The 16,782-nt window shown below is 43.3% G+C and overlaps 1 protein-coding gene across 3 annotated transcripts in view; it reads right to left on the bottom strand.

Moving 5' to 3' along the window:
- Window positions 1-7,362: 7,362 nt before the first annotated feature.
- Window positions 7,363-16,782, bottom strand: part of LOC132654285 (murinoglobulin-1-like) — a 41,850-nt gene continuing 32,430 nt past the window's right edge. For 2 of the 3 annotated variants that reach the window (XM_060384149.1, XM_060384148.1), the window contains 12 exons: window positions 16,603-16,690; window positions 15,636-15,792; window positions 15,319-15,393; window positions 14,703-14,883; window positions 13,778-14,001; window positions 12,194-12,412; window positions 11,907-12,034; window positions 10,940-11,030; window positions 10,120-10,188; window positions 9,201-9,303; window positions 7,829-7,870; window positions 7,363-7,516 (listed from right to left, as the gene is read on the bottom strand). In XM_060384149.1, coding sequence (XP_060240132.1) covers window positions 7,500-7,516; window positions 7,829-7,870; window positions 9,201-9,303; window positions 10,120-10,188; window positions 10,940-11,030; window positions 11,907-12,034; window positions 12,194-12,412; window positions 13,778-14,001; window positions 14,703-14,883; window positions 15,319-15,393; window positions 15,636-15,792; window positions 16,603-16,690 — 1,394 coding nt within the window. In that variant the 3' untranslated portion in view covers window positions 7,363-7,499. Of the gene's footprint in view, window positions 7,517-7,828; window positions 7,871-9,200; window positions 9,304-10,119; window positions 10,189-10,848; window positions 11,031-11,906; window positions 12,035-12,193; window positions 12,413-13,777; window positions 14,002-14,702; window positions 14,884-15,318; window positions 15,394-15,635; window positions 15,793-16,602; window positions 16,691-16,782 lie in introns of those variants that run through there. The other variant, XR_009591948.1, reaches the window with a different exon arrangement.

Here is a 16,782-nt window from a genome sequence, read left to right on the forward strand (position 1 = left end):
GTTGGATTTTGTCAAATGCTTTTTAGGCATCTAAGGAGATGATCATGTGGTTTTTCTCCTTCAGTTTGTTTATATGGTGCATTTCATTGATGGATTTCCATATATTGAACCACCCTTGCATGCCTGGGATGAAGCCTACTTGGTCATGGTGGATGATATCTTTTATGTGTTCTTGGATTCGGTTTGCCAGTATTTTATTGAGTATTTTTGCATCAATGTTCATAAGAGAGATAGGTCTGAAGTTTTCATTTTTTGTTGGGTCTTTGTGTGGTTTAGGTATCAAGGTGACTGTGGCTTCATAGAATGAGTTTGGTAATGTTCCTTCTGTTTCTATTTTTTGGAATACTTTGAAGAGAATTATAGTTAACACTTCTTGGAAAGTCTGGCAGAATCCTGCACTGAAACTATCTCGCTCAGGCCTTGTTTTGGAAGTGAGACTGTTGATGACTGCTTCAATTCCTTCGGAAATATAGGACTATTCAATCCTTCTACCTGATTTGGCCTTAATTTTGGTAGATGGAATTTATCAGGAAAATTGTCCATTTCCTTTAGATTTTCAAATTTTGTGGCATGTAGGCTTTTGTAGTATGACCTAATAATTGTTTGGATTTCCTCTGTAAGTGGAAAGTGTCTGTAGGTGTGTCTCCCTTTTTATTTATGATTTTGCTGATTTGCATAGTTTCTCTCTGCCTTTAGTTTGTCTAGCTTGTTGATGATTTCAAAGAACCAGCTCTTGGTTTCCTTGATTCTTTGAATAGTTTTATTTGTTTTGAATCGATTGATTTCAGCCCTGAGTTTGATTATTTCCAGCCATCTGTTTCTCTAGAGTGCTTCTTTTTTTTTCTCCCCTTGGGCTTTCCGTTGGGCCATTAAGTAGCTTGTATGAGATTTTTCAAACTTCTTCTTGAAGGCCCTTAGTGCTATGGATTTTCCTCTGAGCACTGCTTTCATTCTGTCCCATAAATTTGGGTATGTTGTACCTTCATTTTCATTGAATTCTAGGAAGTCTTTAATTTTTTTCTTTATTTCTTTCTTGACCCAGCTGTCATTGAGTAGCAAGTTGTTCAGTTTCCATGTGTGTGTAGGCTTTTTGCTATTTCTGTTGTTATTGTGGTCCAGGTTTAGTCCATGGTGGTCAGATAGAATACAGGGTATTATTTCAATTTTTTTGTATCTGTTTAGGCTTGCTTTGTGGCCAAGTATATGGTCTATTTTGGAGAAGGTTCCATGAGGTGCTGAAAAGAAGGTATACTCTTGAGTTTGGGTGAAAAGTTCTGTAGACATCTATTAGGTCCATTTGATTTAGGACCTCTGTAAGTGCCTTTATTTCCCTATTTTGCTTCTGTCTAGATTATCTGTCCCTTGGTGAGAGTGGGGTGTTGAAGTGTCCCACTGTTAAGGTGTTGGGATCGATGTGTGATTTCAGCTTCAATAATGTTTCTTTTACAAGTGTAGGCGGTCTTGTACTTGGGGCATAGATGTTCAGAATTGTGATGTCCTCCTGGTGGAATTTTCCTTTGATGAGAACGAAGTGTCCCTCCTCAACTTTTGTTGATTAATTTTCATGGAAAGTCTATTTTATTAGATATTAGGATAGCTACCATAACTTGCTTTCTGGGTCCATTTGCTGGAAACACTTTTTTTTCCAGCCCTTTACTCTGAGGTAGTGTTTATCTTTGTTGCAGAGGTGTTTTTCTTGGATGTAGCAGAATGTTGAATCCTGTTTCTGCAACCATTCTGTTAGTCTGCATCTTTTTATTGGAGAGTTGAGTCCATTGATGTTGATAGGTACTAGTGACCAATGAATATTTCTTTTGTTCACTCCTATTATTCTTAGATTTTGTCTTTTCATAGTGTCCCTGATTTCTTGGATGTTTTCTCTTTGGGAGTTTTCTGATTCTCCCTTTTCTTTCTTTTTTTTTTTTAAAGGAAGAACTAGTAGGTTCATTAAAATATTTTGGGAAGTACAATAATGTTGAGACTGATTGATATCTCAAGAGTAAATACTTTGTGCGTAAGTTAAATATCCTTTTAATTAATTAATTAATCAGGCAATTTGGTTTTTTAAAAGATTCTTTATTAATTACGCTTTATTCACTCTGTATCCCCCCTGTGGTTCCCTCCTTCCTCCACTTCCAATCCCTCCCTTCTTCCCCCCTCTGCACTCATGCCCCTCTCCAAGTCCACTGATAGGGGAGGTTTTCTTTTCCTTCCTTTTGATCCTAGTCAATTAGGTCTCATTAGGAGTGGCTGCATTGTCTTCTTCTGTGGCCTGGTAATGCTGCTCCCCCCTCAGGGGGAAGTAATTAAAGAGCAGGCCAATCAGTTCATGTCAGAGACAGTCCCTGTCCTATTACTATGGAACCCACTTGGAGACTGAACTGCTTAGAAGAAAAAGTGATTTTCCTTTTTCTCTGATAGACGTGTCAATTTCTGCAGGTGTATCTTCAGCACCTGAGATTTTCTCTTCCATCTCTTGTATTCTTTTGGTTATGTGTACCTTTGTGATTCCTGATCTTTTCTCTAAGTTCTCCATCTCCAAGGTTTTCTCTGCTTGTATTTTCTTTATTGATTCTAATTCTGTTTATATGTCTTTCACCATTTCCTTCATCTGTTTTAATGTGTAGTCCTGTTTTTCGATGATGGCTTCTACTTTTTTTGCTTATTTCCTTTCTATGTGCCACTAATTGTGCCTCTACTTGTTTGGCTGTATTTCTCTGAGAGCTTTGTCCGTTTCCTCTCTATTTGCCTCTACTTGTGTGGTTATTTCTTTGAGAGAGTTGTTCATTTCCTCTTTATGTGCTTCTATTTCTATGGCTATTTCTCTGAGAGATCTGTTTATTTCTTCTTTATGTGCCTCTAATAACTGGATAAACCTAGTTTTAAAGTCATTTTCTTGTGTTTCTGATGGATCGAAATGTTCATTGATTTTGGTGGTTGCTGGTGAAGCCATGATGTCCTGATTTTTGTTGGGTGTGTTTTTACACAGGCCTCTGGCCATCTGCTCATCTGTTACCCTCACTGTTTGTTTGTCTGTACTTCAGACTGCCTTTTTCTGGTTTCTGGAATGTTTTTCAAGAAGATGAGAGAGGTCCACTGTTTGAGAGTGTGTGTTGGTGTTTCATCAGCACCTAAGTGAGGAATATGACTCTGGTACTATTCGCAGGTGTTGTTTATGGGGCAGTGCACAGGCGCAGATCCCTGACTGCTTCAGTGACTTACAGGCCACTGGTATGCAGATCTGTCTGGGCTCCAGCAATTGTTTGCCTGGAATTCACTGGTAGACCCACAGAGCAGGGGTTTCAGTGTTGAGAACTCTGTCCCAGCAATCCCTATGTTGCCCACAATAGGGGTGTGGATGGTAGGGATCTGTTGTCTGGCTGCATGCTTAGAGAGACCCTGGATCTGGGCCTCTGCAATCACTCCCTTGAAGGAGTGCTCACACTCCAGCAGGACCACTTGGAAAGCACAGGGGTTCCCCTTGTTCTCTACTCTCCAGTTTTATCCTGCTGGGGCAAGTGCAGGTGTAGGCTAACAGTCAGCTCAGTGGTGCTAGAACAGCAGGTCTTGGTGTCCACTGGCATTGTGCCCTGTGCTGGGAGTTGCTGGCACTAGGGCCTGGCACAGTGTTCTGTGGTGGATTCTGCAGGTCCCCTCAGTAGCCTTCACCTCTGCCAGGGAAAGATTATGGCGCCTTTCCCTGGGGATGTGCCAGAGGGTGTGGGGGCAGGGAGGACTGAGTATTCTGTGTCCTAGATTCCAACCAGGGTTTCTTTGTTAGGAGCCACTGGCACTTGGGGACAGGCACAGTGCTCTGTGGAGGAATCTGTAGGCCTCCTCTGCTGCCTCTAAAAAGAGGGAGTAGGGAGGTAGATATGAGGAAGTGCCTGGGGATTGAGCCCCCAGGGGAATTCCACAGAAGAGTCTGCTGCTTACCTGAATCTAAATGGTCTCAGCTCACAGTTAGTCCCCTTTCTCCCTGGAAGCCAAGATGTCACTGTTCTTGGTTCAGCAGCCCCTCCACTCACCAAGTTCGTGGTTTCAGAATCTTTGCCCCTCAGATATGGTGCTCGCTGGTCGCCACTGCTTGGATCCTCCTCTCCTCACATTTTTGTCTGTGGCCACATTTAAGTTCATGTCTGTGGGTAACATTTCCTCCCCAACTGCTCAACTTACCCTCATGGGTACAGAGATTAATAAGTGTAACAAGTTTGATTGCACAACACATTTTATCTCATGCCTGTCCACAAATGCACACAGAGCACACATTGCTTCCTCATGTTGAACAGGCATCTATACAATCACTGCCTGGTTCTTCATTGTGGATATCATGTGACCAGCTGCTTCGACCTCCTGCTGCCTTGATCTCCCAACCATGATGGACTACACCCATGAACTATGAACAAGCAGAAACCACGTTTCCCTTAAGCTGCTCTTGTCTGGGTTGTTTTTTTAAATCACAGCAATAGAACTTGCATTATGTGATTAGCAAGTCCATGACAAGTTCCATGGCAGGAAGAACAGAGATGACTTTTGGTCCATACTGGAGACTCTTGAAGCCTAGAAGCAAAGTTACAGGCACAAAAACTTCAAGAAGAACTTGTGTCTAGTCAAAATATCAGACACAGGGGATCTTGGTGATATGGACTAATTTGCCTGACTTGCAAGGTGGCCCTGGAAGAGCAAAACACACTGTTTTACCATCACAAAACAACAGCAACAAAAGTCACAGTTCAGTGCACTTGATATTGTCTACTCTGTGGAATCTGCACTTAAAACGGGGATGTTTTTACCTTTGCTTAAATGAAGTGGGAAGACTCACACTAATGTGATATGGCACCATCCCATGACCAGAATTCCTGGACTGAATAAAAAAGAGAACACCAACTGAGCACCAGTATTCATTGTACTTAGCCTTCTGGTGACAGACAGGAAGTGATAAGCCACCTGACACTCTGCCAAGATGCCTCCCCCAATTGTGGTAAACTGTGAAAGGTCTCAGATGCAGACTCAAGGGGTTCACTGAAATGGATTGCTAGGACAGGAAGAAGTTTAGTAGAAGAGTCATTGACTCCATGGATAGACAGACAGACAGACAGCCAGCCAATAGTATAGTGGAGGTTCTGAAGAGAGTTGAAGCCTAGCAACAATGGACCACAGCATGGTGAGAGTACCAAAGAGAGGAATCTGGGCCTACATGGCAGAGCCAGGGTCCCTTCTTATCTTTGACTCCAAGAAGGATTCAGGGAAGGGGTGGGGAGAAGGCCTGTGGCCAGCAACATCTTCTCTGACATGAACCTCACATCCCCAGGTAAAAGCCAGGGCTCTTGATATCCATTAGCCAGGGATCATAGACAGTGTTAACACCACTTGTCACACCACTTGTCTGATGTGTGTGACAAGAGAAGGTCAACTGCAGGACCTAAGCATTAGCAGCAGTCGGGGTCTCTTCTGAGTTTACAGACAGTGTCCTCGGGGTGAGTCAAAATGAATTCTGCTTATGTTGCTTTTGTCAAGTACTTTGTCATTAAGAAAAGTAGTTTTTCGTTCTGTTGCTCTCCTTGTGGCACTTCTGTCTCCTCCGGGTCTTTCTATCTCCCCCTTCTTTCATAAGTTTCCCTGCACTCTACTCAAAGTTTGGCTATGAATCTTAGCATCTGCTTTGATACCCTACTGGGTGGAGTCTTTCAGAGGCCCTCTATGGTTTGCTCCTGTCCTGTTCCTTGTTTTCTTTCTCTTCTGATGTCTGTCCCATTTACCTTTCTGTGTGACTATTGATCATCTTATCCAGGGTGTCCTTCTTCCTTAGCTTCTTTAGGCGAACAGATTTTAGTATGAATATCCTATATTACATGTCTAATGTCCACTTATGAGTATATACCATGTGTGCCTTTCTGCTTCTGGAATACCTCACTCAGGATGATCTTTTCTAGTTCCCACCATTTGACCTCCACAAGGAGAGCAACAGAGACAAAAAATCTGGGCCCAGGGGTCTTTTCTGAGACTGGTACTCCAACCAAGGGCCATGCATGGAGATGAACTAGAATCTCTGCATAGATGTAGCCCATGGCAGCTCAGTATCAAAGTGGATTTCCTAGCAATGGGAACAGGGACTGTCTCTGACATGAACTCAGTGGCTGGCTCTTTGATCATCTCCCCACAAGGGGGTGGGCCAGAGAGGAAGACAATGCAGCCAGTCCTGATGAGACCTGATAGGCTTGAGTCAGAGGGAAGGGGAGGAGGACCTCCCTTATCAGTGGACTTGGGAAGGGACATGGCAGAAGGTGAGGGAGGAAGGGTAGGATTGGGATGGGACAAAGGAGGGGGCTACAGCTGGGATACAAAGCGAATAAACAGTAACTAATAATAAATAAATAAATTTTATAAAGAAAAGTAATTTTTAATCTGATAATAAACAGTATTTATTACCAAAAACCACGATCCCTCAGATATATAAAAGGGACCATTTGTGGTCAGCTGCAGCAAGGTGGGGACTTCAGATCTACATGTCAAGGGGATGCAGTGGTGAGTAAAGCATTGTGGTTAGGGATGTTTACATCCAAGTATGCAAAATCTTGTGAAAGGAATTCCTCATCCTCCATGGCTCAAGAGGTTCTGTCTGGGCTAGAATTCTCAAACTTCATCCCTACTGCCAGCTAGGGCCCATATTCCAAAGATTTCAATACCTCACAGAACAACACCAGCTTTGGACAGACCAATTGCTCTAACAGCCTGATGGGACATTTTGCATTCAGACCACAGTGGAACTCCAGTCCATCAGATAGCCATTTTCCTGGCACTAAGGGCCTCTCTTTTCCTTTGAAAAAGCTGTTTCTACCTGAATGCTTTATATCCCCCCTTTCCTGCTGTGTTAGAAACTGAAACCACAGACTTGAAAATGGTCAAATATTTTACCATCAAGCTGCGATCCCTGCCTCTTGTTATTATTATTATTATTATTATTATTATTATTATTATTTTGACAGGGTTTTGCTGTGAAGCTCAGGTTCACCTGGTACTTGCAGAGTAGCCTAGGTTGGTCTTGACTTTGCAACTCTCCTGCCTCATCCTCCAGAAATGCTCTGCCTGCAGGCCTGAATCACCATTTCTTGCTTGCACTATGGTCCTGTTTCACTGAGGCACCCATCGTGTTTCTCTTATGGAGGTAAGTTTGCCTTTGTGTCACCTTCATGCTCTGAGGTGTGTATTATTAAAGCAGCTGGAAAGTGCTCACATTTTTACAGTACGTGTTCTTCTGCTGGAAGGTCATTTCTGTTCATTGCAAATGTGGGGAATAGTGCAAGGCACTGAAGGAGCATGGAGGAAATTTGGATCAAGTGAAGAAAGAATCAAAGACAGAGACATTTTGAACTACATGTTTATTTACCAAGCTTGTTCAGTATTTATATCGCAGAGACAAAGGAAAATCACCATCTTGAAGGTTCCTGGGTTTGGAGATTCCAGCAATGCCTTGTCCAAGTTTCAATGAGTGACAAGTTTCAAAAATTTGGTTTCTCTGTGTATGCGGAGAGAGGAAAGAAACACATAGGATGAATATACTGTAAGTGGGTGTAGACAGCACGATTTTCAGCAGGAAGGCAAACTGTCCATGGGGGACATGGGATCCATCAGATTTTTTCCCATAAGCTGCGATATACTTGGTAAGGGAGTTACAAGGATCTTCCAGGGTCAGCTTGCTGATCCAAAGGTGTACATCTCTGTGTTTTCACACAGTGGTGGGGTCTGAGCACACCTAACCAAAGTTCTGGGTAGTTGTGAAGGGAAGGAGGTCAGAGGCGGGCTGTGGCAAGGAGTGCCAGGTGCTCACCTGTGCCGCAGGGCATGCTGTATTCAGCGAAGGCTGCTTCATCTGGAAGACAGGGGAGAAAAACGAGAGAAAGAGAGTTAGAAGAGAGAGGATTCTGTGGAGGGCAGCTGATAGGCTAGGACTGAGGACTTTTCTCATTCAGGACATGGATGATTGCTGAAAAGTCATCTCTCTGTGGACATTAGACAAACCAAGCAAAGGAGGTTTTCCTCTCAAAACTACCATTTTATCCTGGGACAAACATGGCTCAGTGCGGAAAGGTGCTTGAGCCATATCTGCTGACTGTATTGAGTTCACTCTTCAGGATCCAGATTGCAGAAGGAGAGAACCCTTTCCCCAAATTGTCCTCTAACCTCCACAGGTGCTGTGCCTGCCTCCCTTGAAATAAGTGAACAATAGTGCAACACAAGAATCATTTACCCTGTGGAGAAAATCAAAGTGTGCTTATCTATAGGGTTTGAGCAGAGGAGTAGCAGTGATCCTTGTAGAGCTGTACCCGTCCAAATCCCTTTCTCTCTCTCTCTCTCTCTCTCTCTCTCTCTCTCTCTCTCCCTTTCTTGAGACCTGGTTTCTCTGTGTAACCCTGGCTGACCTGGGACTCGCTCTGTATACCAGGCTGTTCTTGAACTCACAGAGATTCATGTGCCTCTGCCCCCAATTGCTGGGATTGAAGGTGTGTGCTACTATCACCCGGCTCTTCAATATTTCTTGAATTCTGCTAGTCTGAATCATTTGGCATATACCTCTTACCTCAACAGAAAAAACAAAACAAAACAAAACAAAAAACCCACAACACTTAATTTTCTATCTCTGTCTTCTCACTTTCTTTGAGCATCATCAACCCCTCAGGCTACAACTCTCTCTCATCTTTTTATTCCTACCATAATTATTTGTGTAATTGTTCATCTTTGCATTGCTATATTCATGAGAATATTTGTGTGTCTTTCAGCCCACAGACACTTTTTGGTAAAACATTTGGTCCTTGGTTTATTTGGACATGTTTGGTCCCACATGACTGTTTGGACAAACAGGTAGGAATCAGTGGCTGAATAATTTGAAGTTTTGTAAACATTTATTATACTCATATTCTTTTATCAAGAACTGACTTAGCTAGTCTGGTCTACATGTATGTCACTGTCTGAGAAACACTTGTTTTTAATATTGGGTGTGATGGTATGTGCCCCTAATATCAACATTTGAGGGGGCTGAGTCAGGACATTTAAGAGTTTGGGGCCACACTTGGCTGCATAGTGAGAAACCATGAAAACAAACAAACAAACAAACAAACACCCCCAATGAAAAACCAACCAACTAAACAAACAAGAAAACAAAGGAATAAAAAGGAAAAAGAAAAACCAATCAAATTGCTCACCTGTCTCATAGTAGTCATAGACTTTCACAACGGCAGGCTGTAGGTTTTTCACTGGGATGTCTTGTTGAATGATGAAGGAGAAGGCCAGGGTCTGATTGGTGACCTGGGAAAGAGAGACTAATGATCCAGACTAACGGAGGTGGACACTGTTTTTCCTCAGCAGGACTCAGTCCTTGGTGTTTAAAACACAGTTATGGGTTGGATCCATTTAACCTCACAGTCACCGTGTTCCCTGATGCCACATACATGGATGGTGATACAGATTTTAGAGCAGGGACCGGAGGAACTGAAGTGCAAGGCTCCAGGGAGAATATGAAACTTTCCTAGTCTATTAAACTTTTCCAAAAGTCCATATTCCTCCTTAATATGTGATAGTTCACTTTCTCCATTGTGAGAGTTAAGCACTTTGACTTGATGACTTGGGACATTATGGCAAGTTCCAGGAAAGCCAGCAATCAGGAATGAGAATTTAAACGTTTGTATTACTATTATTATTAATTATAATGACGATGATGATGATGATGTGAGGGGTGTATAGGGTGTCCATACTGGTGGAGACCAGAAGAGGGCATCAGATTCCCTGGATCTAGAGTCCCAAGCAGTTGTGAGTTGACTGGGTCCTGGGAACTAAACTCTGGCCTTCTGCAAGAGCAGTAAGTGCTCCTAACTGCTGAGTCATGTCTCCAAGCCAAAGAAAAAGAATTCCAAACATCATCCAGTATGAACAGAGGGAGGTTGGCTTTCCAGAAGACTTCCTTTAGAATTGCTTTGTTCCTGCCATATGTTACCCATACATAGATGCACCAAGAAAGACTGTCCACTCAGGCATGTCTAGGGAGGCAGGAAGGACCCTCCCCTGACCTACACAGACCAAGGACTTAAACCCAGATGTGTCTAGGGAGGCAGGAAGGATCCTCACCTGATCCAGATATAACAGGACATCGGTGTTGCTCACTTCTGTTCTGCTAACGTGCTGGGACCGTTCAAGCTGAAGATGAGAGAAAACATCAGTGTTATCAAAGGCCTTGGGGCAAAGAGGTGCATGAACGGTGGGATTGAGGGTGATAAAAAGGAGATGTCACAAATTCACTTAAATGAATTGCAAAAATTTCTTTTCCAGTAAGAATGAAAATATACTTAGAAAATTGTGAGTGCCCTCTACTGAAGGCCTGACTCAATATTGTCTGAATCATTAGTAGGTAAAAATGCTCCTATACTTTTAGTACCTATCCCACATTCTCTGTGAAAGCATTTTTTGTCTATTTGAGAAAGGGTTTCTATGTGCAGCCTTGGCTGTCCTGAACTCACTTTGTAGACCAGGATGGCCTAAAACTCACTGTGGTCCTCTTCCTCTGCCTCCCTGAGTGCTAGCATTAAAGGCATGTGCCACCATGCCCGGCTGCCTGCAAACATCTTTCTCTGTACTCTCCTATCGATCTTCGGTTGTTGTTAATTTTCATACTTCTTAGAACCTCTGAAACTACATCTACAATTTTGGCATGTACTAATGTTTCCCCTGAATAATTATTGACCAGATCATTATTACACTTTAAAGGTTGTTGTTAGCCAGATTGTGGACTCAGTGAACTCAGCACCTTTTGTTTCTACTGCTGGCTGCTGTCACACCCATACCTGTGTTAGTACTTACAGTGCTGTGACACAGGTTGACATTATTGTGATGACGTGGTAAGCTCCTAGTCTGAGGACACAGAGTATCCAAACATGTGGTGTCTGCTCACCTTCTTCACTGTGGGCTTCAATGGAATGAAACCAGATATCATCTTCACATCAGCAATCACCATGTTGGAGGCTGGACGGCTCCCGGTGTAACTGCAGACCAAAGAGTTACAGAAGGAGCAATTTTAATAGGTTGAATCTTGCCCTTTTTTGAGGTCTAGCAGTAATCCTGAACCAGCCTGCATGGCTTTTCCATACCTTAAAACACGTGGCCTTTACTGTCATAGAAATAGTTGTGAAAATAGACTGCATGACAGTATCATCTGGAGAGTGCATTAAAAAGAGGTGGACCCTAAGGCTTGCTGGCCAGCCAGCAGAGTCTGGGTAGCAGGCCCCAGGCCAATAAGAGAGCTAATCTCAAAACAAGTAGTTATGGAACCTGAGGACTCTCCTGTGTCATATACATATGTGTGTGCACACGCACAGACCACATGCACAGGGACACATGCACACATGTATACACACATGCACAGGGACACACGCACACACTGAGGTGAAACGAGGTGATAGGGTACACTCAGGATGTCTTCTTTGCATCCAAGATCCCTTTGGTTTTTGCAGTTGGACCCTATTGCTTGTTATATTTGAAACAAAGATTGTGATGAATGCCAGAAGAACTGAATATCTTTTTTAAAAACTTATTCTTGTAGAAAAATAAAATTTTAGAAGACCAGAAAGGCTTTTACTTTGTTTGAAGAAGAATAACCTGTGTGAAGGCTTCATGAAAAATAATAACGTATATTTTATTATGAGAGGGGCAAGAAAGGAATCCTAAAGCAGGCTAACTAGAAATTATAATTCTACAATTCTTCATTGATCACTTTGCTGAAGTCAAGTATTTTTGTTTGTTTTACAGACAAAGCAAACTCTTGATGAAGAGACTCATTTCAGGTACCTCTGAACCCACTCTGTGAAGTGTTCTAGGAAGACAGCGCTGAAGGAGACATAAACAGAGACAGAGGCTCATACCTGATTTCCAGTGAGATCTGGAAGCTGTTGTGGCCTTCGGGGTTATCACAAGTTAGAGGTACTGTCTGCACCCGGAGAGCAAATGCAGACTGCTGCTTCTCCCAGTGCACGTTGTATTTCAGCGTCGTCTGGGAGGTAGTGAGCAGAAATCCTTTACCTCCATGGCACTGGGCCCTTGGATCCATTTCTCCCGATTTGAGCCTCACATGTGCAGGTAGACTATGCGAGACTTCCCCTTCTGGGGAGGAGGCTCACACCGCACACCCACAACTTGCCCAGAACCTTACCTGAGCATACACACATCCTTCTCCTGTCACACTGATTTCATAGTCCCCAGGAAGGTCAGGTAAAGGGACCTGCTGCAGTAACAGGCGGTTACTGTCCTCTACTTGGAACTTTTGGGAAAACGTCCCTGAAGATTGGATGGTCACCAAAGGAGTTTTCTGACTTCTGGAGAAAGTAATTGCTCCATACTTGGACAAAGCATGGAGGGCCACCACAGTGTCCTGAGAGGGATGAAGACAACATTCAGTTTAGCATCAGTTGGGAAAGGCTTGAGCTCTTCCCAATGTTCATTTCAGCTGTGAAAAAGTGTCATGATGTTTTGACTCTAATTATTTGATCTCTAGTCTTTATTTCAGGCTTTAATCCAGGATATATTGGAAAATCAAAACATTCACATGAATTGTCTCCCACAGAGAGTGCCCTGGCTTATGCAAACTCCCCCCAGCCAGTGGAAAATAGAAACACAAATTAGATTTTCCTCCCAGCATTTACTGTTTCTTTCCCTTTGTCCCTGATTCCCATGGTGGTGCCACCATCTTCTCACAAAATCACATTCCTGCTCTCATCCCCAAACTTTCCTCTGCACTTGGGGAGGAATCAAGAGACACCAAGACCATGGCTGAGTGCTGGTCATGACTCTCTTATCAAATAGAAAACGCTGTGAGCTAGTGTTGTCCTTGGCTGCCTTGCTCCTTGGTGGCATACTCCAGAGAGGCTCTTTCCCCCAGGATCCTTCCTCATTCAAGACAGCTCCAGATGCTGCCTGACTACAGACCCCAAAGAGGGAGCAGAAACAGGCAGTGAGGGCTTTAGGATCACAATGTGGACAGTAAAGGAAATTAGACTCAAAGGATTGGATTGCAATTTCAGGGATCCTAGTGTCATGGATGGTTTCCCTTTGAACATTTTATGTCTCCTTTAGAGAGAAATAAACATGTCTCTAAACTTCTCTGGAGATCAGTTCTGCATTATATGCCAGAATTTCCAGAGCATTAATTACTGATATTGTGGTAACATTTTTTTGTAGAGAGGGAATATTGACCAGTTATATTGACCAGATGATAAAACAAATGGTTTACAGTCTTGATTGTTTCTAGTATCAAGAAGAAATCAGGGAGCTTGGAGTAAACCCGAGGGCAATGTATCCATACATAAGATTAGGAGAGTCTGCCAGGAGAAGGAAACAACTGTACGTAAGGGTACCAGGGCAATAAATTTGTGATTTTGGACAAAGAACATCTCCTAGGTACTCCACGTGCTATTCTAGGGGGAGAGAATTGTGTCTAGGATTCTGGAACCTCCAGGACTTTCGCCGTTAATTTATATTGAGTCTTGAGTCTGCGTTGGAAGTTCAGAGGAACCTAGGCCTATTTCACTATGGCATGAAGAGAACTCCTGTGGCTGGGCACCAGACCTAGGACCATTTATTATAGAATGTATGATCCTTCACTTCCTACAGAGTCAGCATACCCAAGAGTAACACTTCCTTGTTTTCCTCTCCTCTTCCTGTTTCATTTTTTCACTGTTCCAGCATCTCTTGTTCAAATCCTCTAACTGCAAGAGAACTCTGAAGGAAAGTTACTGACCTGAGTGGAGGAGAAGCCGCCATAGGCATTCTGCTGCTTTGTGAGCCACTTCACGATTCTCACTGTCATAGCCAGGTCCTGAGGGGTTGGTGCTGGCTGAGCAGAGAGGAGAGCGAGGAGGACATAGGCGTTCATCTCCACTTCAGCAGAGGGAGCCTGGGGTTCGTACAGAGACATCCCTGCTTTCCTGGGTTTCTCGGGTCTTTCCCAGTGGACAGAGTTACCTTGGGGTGAAAATAGAGAAATAATTAAAAGTATGAATAGTCAGTACATGACTATGTCTACATTAGAGAGAAGGAAATGAAAAAGGTTGTAGTAGGTTTTAAATATTTTCATTACAAAATCCCCAGAATTTGTACTTCTCAGTAAGTCTGCAGTTGGTCAGATGGATTGTGACTGAGAAAGACCATGAACAGAAATTTAAAGGATCTTAACTAAATTACATCCTCAAAGGTGTGGTCTCAGAGTTGGTGAGGAGACAATAGCAGACATTAACTCCTTCACACCCAACAAAACATGGCTTGTTCAGTGTTCAGTCCAAAAGGCTTAGAAAAGTTTCCTGTTGGTTTCAAAGTTGCAAATGAAGTAGCAAAATCCTGAAGCTTATTTTCTTTTTGTGTTCTTCCTAGTCTTTGCTCTCCTCTTCCTGGTATATGTGCATCAGAGAGAAAAAGTTAAGTCTCCACTATGTTTACCTTTGCTGCAGCTGTGTCCATTGTTGATTTTGGTCCCACTCTTAGAAAACACTAAAGAGAAGGCTTTTGTACAGAAGAAAGGCTGATTTCTTAATGGGTCAGTCCAAGGAGAACTGTCAGTGTGCCATTGGGATGGGACTAACCTGTAATACTATTTCCATACTCTGTATATTCCCCCCTTCCTTTCACTAGAACAGGATGGAGACAAACATGACAACACACATTCTTACCTTCCTTTATAGCTTCCTTATCAAGTGATTCCAGGATTTCATTTCTCTTCTGCTGGTTCCCTGCCAGAGTGAAAGCATAGGCCAGCAGGGCCTTGGTGTACACAGAGTTATTCCTTCCATTTTGTTCTGCTGTCTTCCAGGATGACTCTAAGCAGCTCAGGGCTTTGGAGACAACAGGATGCTGTTGGCAGAACAATGAAACCCAAACTACGTGAAAAGGGTTCTAGCAGGTCCTGGGACATACACAGAGCTTATAGGCATTTGTGTTTTTCAAATCAATCCTTCCTCTTCCCTCCCTTGTCCTCTCTTCCTCCCTCTCTTCTATATTCTACTTGTCATTGATTATCAATCAATCTATTCTGTCTTTGGGGAGCCATTCCTTTCATAAACTACATTCCATTTAAAATACAGACTAATAGAGACAGTATCAGAGCCTGTGTTTTCGAGTTGAATTTTGAAAAATATCCAGGTTTCATTGAGTACCAGGACGCTCACTAATGGAATATGACAAATACAAAGCATTGTGAAAACAGAGAGCTGCCATGTGGTCCAGAGAGGGTAGCAAGCCACAGCTTTGCAGCAGTTTGGGAAGCTGGGGAAGCAGCTTGGCACCTACTGTAGCTGGGAATGTGCTCTCCAGAAGGGCAATGGTTATGTAGGCAGCGAGGGTCACTTCATCGTCTACTCCCCCCTGCAAACAAAATGGAGGGAAAAAGGCCAAATATTCAGCCAGCAGTCCACCAAATGCCCCCCACCCCCCACTCATGGCCAGTCCACTTTATTCAAAGGAAGTTCTCATTCATTATTTCTCATTCATATCCCCTTATTAAAAAGTACTTTCCAAATCTAGAGACGCATTCCTGTGGTAATTATTACGAGCTGACTCTCAGGTGCTAGTAGGTCAACATGTTTATCATGTTCAGAATGGATCACCTTCATGGCATTGTTGAACAGTGATCCGGAGCTCCTGAAACAGCCATTGTCCTGCTGCTGCTGGGAGAGCCAGGTGAAGGTGTGGGTTAAGTGTGCTGCATCGATGTAGATGAAGGCTCGAGCTTGGGCAAAAGACTTGAGCACAAAGGCTGTGAGCCTGGTGGGGGAGGGAGAGTGGGGAGATGAAGCTTTTGCTGGGAGGCAGTACTCTCAAATGTGGGTTTGCAGGTGTCCACACATGTGCTAATCGGTCTAAGGGTCTCTGAGTGCATGACCCTGGGCAATGTCTCAGGTACGGCAAAGCAGTCTTCCATTGCTGGTTCCCTTGAATGTGCACACAGCACAGTGTGGTTCCTGGGGCTTCCTGGTTTCTTCCCATTTTTCTGTCTTGCTCCCTCTCATGTTTTCCTAATATGCCTGGACCCTCATCTCAAGTGGGTTTTTCCACTTGCCAATGATTTTCTTTTCTTGAGAAGAAAGTTCTCCTCTCCTACAACCGCAGCTACACATTATCTGCCTCAAAAATGATGTCCATCTCCTTGGCTTACTTCCTGTTTCCACCAGTCTGTATTCCCTTTGTCACCGGTTTGCTTTCTGTCTGTGTGTCCCTTCTCAATAATGCATTACTTTGTAATGCAAGGTCACATAAAGAATGTCAACAGCTTTTCAAGGCTCAGTTATGAGCATCTTTTGAAGCTCAGCAATATGTAGCCAGGCATTTAATGATGAAAGATCTTTGTGAGAAATGAAAACACCAGTGGATTGAATTCACTAAAACACAAGATTCAGAGTCAAAGCAGATGAGGCTTGAGACAGTCTCAGTTCTGCAATACATGATTTGTGTTACGTCAAACATTTCCCTCTCAGGCCAAGGTATCAGTTATGCTTCCATGAAATAAGTTGCATGTATAGCTGCCATGAGGGCCAAGGATTGAACAAGGCCTGGCACACAGTGGACTCTTCTTACCAAGTGTTCCCTTGACTCCGGCCATTTTGATCCCCGAAGGCACTGTAGGAGCCATCCTTGTGTTTGTAGTTCAGCTCCCTCTGATAACCTGGAATAGAAGGATTTGGGTGTGTTTTAAAGAAATAAATGCATCAGAGAACAGCAGGATTGAAGTCTAAAGCCAGAGACCCTCATACCTGT

Source organism: Meriones unguiculatus, chromosome 5, assembly GCF_030254825.1.
Source record: "Meriones unguiculatus strain TT.TT164.6M chromosome 5, Bangor_MerUng_6.1, whole genome shotgun sequence".
In the NCBI taxonomy this organism is placed as follows: domain Eukaryota; kingdom Metazoa; phylum Chordata; class Mammalia; order Rodentia; family Muridae; genus Meriones; species Meriones unguiculatus.